This window comes from Phaethon lepturus, unplaced genomic scaffold (assembly GCF_000687285.1).
Source record: "Phaethon lepturus isolate BGI_N335 unplaced genomic scaffold, ASM68728v1 scaffold9435, whole genome shotgun sequence".
Taxonomy (NCBI): domain Eukaryota; kingdom Metazoa; phylum Chordata; class Aves; order Phaethontiformes; family Phaethontidae; genus Phaethon; species Phaethon lepturus.
In genome coordinates, this window is record NW_010538347.1 from 1 (window position 1) to 3,184 (window position 3,184).

The 3,184-nt window shown below is 42.8% G+C and overlaps 1 protein-coding gene across 1 annotated transcript in view; it reads left to right on the forward strand.

Annotated features, from left to right (window-relative positions):
- The first annotated feature begins 741 nt into the window (after positions 1–741).
- Positions 742–3,184, forward strand: part of LOC104620518 (protein WWC2-like) — a 14,597-nt gene continuing 12,154 nt past the window's right edge. The window contains exons 1-2 of the mRNA XM_010286764.1: positions 742–920; positions 2,873–3,037. Coding sequence (XP_010285066.1) covers positions 744–920; positions 2,873–3,037 — 342 coding nt within the window. The 5' untranslated portion in view covers positions 742–743. The remainder of the gene's footprint in view (positions 921–2,872; positions 3,038–3,184) is intronic.

Here is a 3,184-nt window from a genome sequence, read left to right on the forward strand (position 1 = left end):
TCTGGGCAACCTGTTGCAGTGTCTCACCACCACTGGAATTGGGGTAAAGTCTCATTCTCTTGTGTGGTCGATTCATTCACCTTCCTTCAGGTTTACAGTGCCTTGGTTGCTCTATTAACTCCTACTGCTGATGCTTCTCCATTCCATGTACATCTTCCTGTGAAACACTTGGGGAGTCTAAGCCACTGGAGGAGTACTAGGATGTCTTGTATCAAATATTAGTTGCATTAATTATAACAAGCAACTAATAGGATTTGAAGAGAGCTGCTGTCTGACAAAGTCAGTGTGTGTGTGCTTCCATTGATGGTCTTGTTTTAGAAGAAGTTGTGAGCTTTCCCAAGAACTAAATTGCTATGTTGAGTTCTGTTCCTGTGCAGTTTCTTAGCTTTAGGGTAGAAACAAATACACACCGTCTTCTGGGGGAAGGGAAGAGTTACTCATTTGTTTTATTAATTTATTGCAACCAAAGTCCTCCAACGTTATCCGCATACAGCTATTGAATGTAGTGCAGTGTTGTCCTAATGATCTTGAAGGTGAACTGTAGTAGAGCTTGCTGGGTTTTATTGGAGCATATAATGAAATTTGCCTTCACATGAACCTAATGGAGGCATTTGGGTGATACTCTTGTTTTCCCTGTCAGGAAAACACGTACAGTACACCTGGGTGAAGGCCTAGGTCTTCTGATGGTGGGCTTTTTCAGCTTGAGAATAAGCCTGGGCTACTTCTGTTCATACAGGTTAGAAATGCTCGCAGAAGTCTCTGATGAAATTGTGGATGAAGAGGAAGGTGGCATTAAGCAGGCAGTAGAAGGCAACTGTACTGATGACACGGGGTTACTCACTGATGCACCAGAAACAAATGAAGACAAGGACAGAGAGAACAGCGATGAAAGCCAGCAAGCTGCTGTAACGCTAACACTGGTGAGTATGTTAAAATACGCGTTCCCACAGTATCTTACTGTGTCTCAGGATCTATTTCTGGGCAGTTAATGTAGAAGTCTGCTGCATCCGAGAATTTACAGTTTGATGTGGCCTTTGCTGTAGCACTTGTCAGTATGTACTTTTTAAAGAAATCAGTGTGGCTGCTTCTGAACTATGAAGAGGGCATTTAACAGACGTGCTAGGCAGAACTTCTAAGTCAAAGACAATTAACTAAAAATGTCTATCTTCACTTTTTTGTGGCATAGGGAGAATATTCAAAATACAAGTGCAGCTCAGTAGCTTCAACTTGTGCATATTTAAAATATTTCTGCACATCTGTTTCATTGTTCCCTTTTTTTTCTGATTCATCTGATAAAAGGGGGAAAAACAGAACAGAGGACAAGATCTTTAAACCAATGAGGGGATTTCCTTAGTTCTTCCCTTTATTTTAGGGTGTGAAATACAAAAACTGGCCTAGCAGAGGAGAGGAGGAAAGATTAATGAACAGAAAATTCCAAAATGTGTATTAAACTGTGTACTACTGAACTACCCACACACTGCACATAACAAATTCTAATTCCATGCTTTTGTTAACTGTTCACTTTAAATTATATTCCACCTTTCTGAATGCACTTTTAGTATATTTTTAGTAAACATATCCCTAACATGGTAGCACATACTCTAGAAATAAAATTTTTTAGAACACCTTTCTTCATTTTAGTGAAAACACTGTTGCTTTCATTAAACCCACAGGTTCTGTAAAATCGCAAAGGTAAAAAGGCAAAAAATGACACGTTGTGCCTTCAAGTTAGTGACAATACAAAAGTTGAACACCTCAGTGGACTTGCTGGAAACTGTAGTTAACTTCCAATTAAAGTGGCAAGATGCCAAATGAGCTGAGGCCATGGTATTACAAGTCTGACAGTCTGCTGGGTAGCGAGCAAATACAGATCAAAGCCCTAACTCGGCCAGGGGAGACATCAAGGGCAACATCTGAAGGTTAGGCACGCACACAAGCGTTTTGCCAAGCCTGGGCTGGACAGTGAGTGAAGGACATAGCAGACCTCATTGTGAAGCCAGCCACAGGACAGATCTTCATGTGGCAGGTCCTCTCAGGGTTGCAGTTGTGTGATTTAGGTCACTGTATTTGTCACACACACATTGAAAACCATGAAACTCATTAAGAAACCAGAGTTGAAGAAAATGCCCCAGTGCACATCAGTAACATCAGATGTACCAGCTGCTGCAGTGCTTGTTCTAGCCGGGCTGTCAAGATGATTGCTGCACGTAAGCACAGTCTGTGCCACCTACGGGGTTGCTGGCACCTGAGGCTCCCTGTGGCACCCATGGGGCACCTATAGTAGGCAGCGGGCCCTTCTGAGGGACAGCAGCCAGCAGTGTCTTTTCCTTGGGTTGACAAGGGAGTGCAGATTGCCATAAAGCCACCCCACTGCTGGGGTTTGGGGGACATACAACAGTATGTCTGGAAGAACCTGGGCAATGTAACTTTCCCAGCTGCCCCTTTCAGTGTGCATAGGCACCATCTCTAGCATGGCAGAACATTGCTGTTCTGCAAATGCAGAACAAAATAAATATAAATACACAATAATAATAATGTCTGCAAATGGCAAAGCAAAACACTTGTTGCACCATGGTTGCATCAGGCTATCTGCAGGGCAGCAAAGGCCTCTCTGCAAAAGATTTGGTTTTATTTGGATACAAAGACTACTTTCAAAGGCTCCCCACACACTGTCAAGCCTTGCAGGGATTTTGTGTTTCCTTACTTAGCATAGCTTCTCTGTACGTGCAGGGTGCTTTCTGCTGCTGCTCTTTTTCCATCTGCTGCAAGGTAACAACAATGCTTGTAAAATCCAAAGGCACAAAAACTATGTAGTGGCATGTGTCTGGACGGTAAGAACGGTAGTTGTTATAAACTAAATTCCTTTTCATAGGTCGATAAAGAGACTAACACTGAGGAATCGGTTAACAAAAACGCAACAGTCCGACCCAAGGACAGAGCCAGCTGGAGCTCAAGACAGCGTCCTTTTGTCAGGAACAGCATGATAGTGCGCTCGCAAACCTTCTCTCCAGGCGAGCGGAACCAATACATCTGTAGGGTAAGAGGAAAAACACTTGAAATGAAGAGCTATTAACTAAAGAGTCATTTAACTTCTTGGGAATGATGCATTAATGACAGTGAGTCATGTACCAATTTTCCCTGCAAGAGGCAGAGCCTGTGCTTTCTCTAGGTTCTTTCTTTCCCT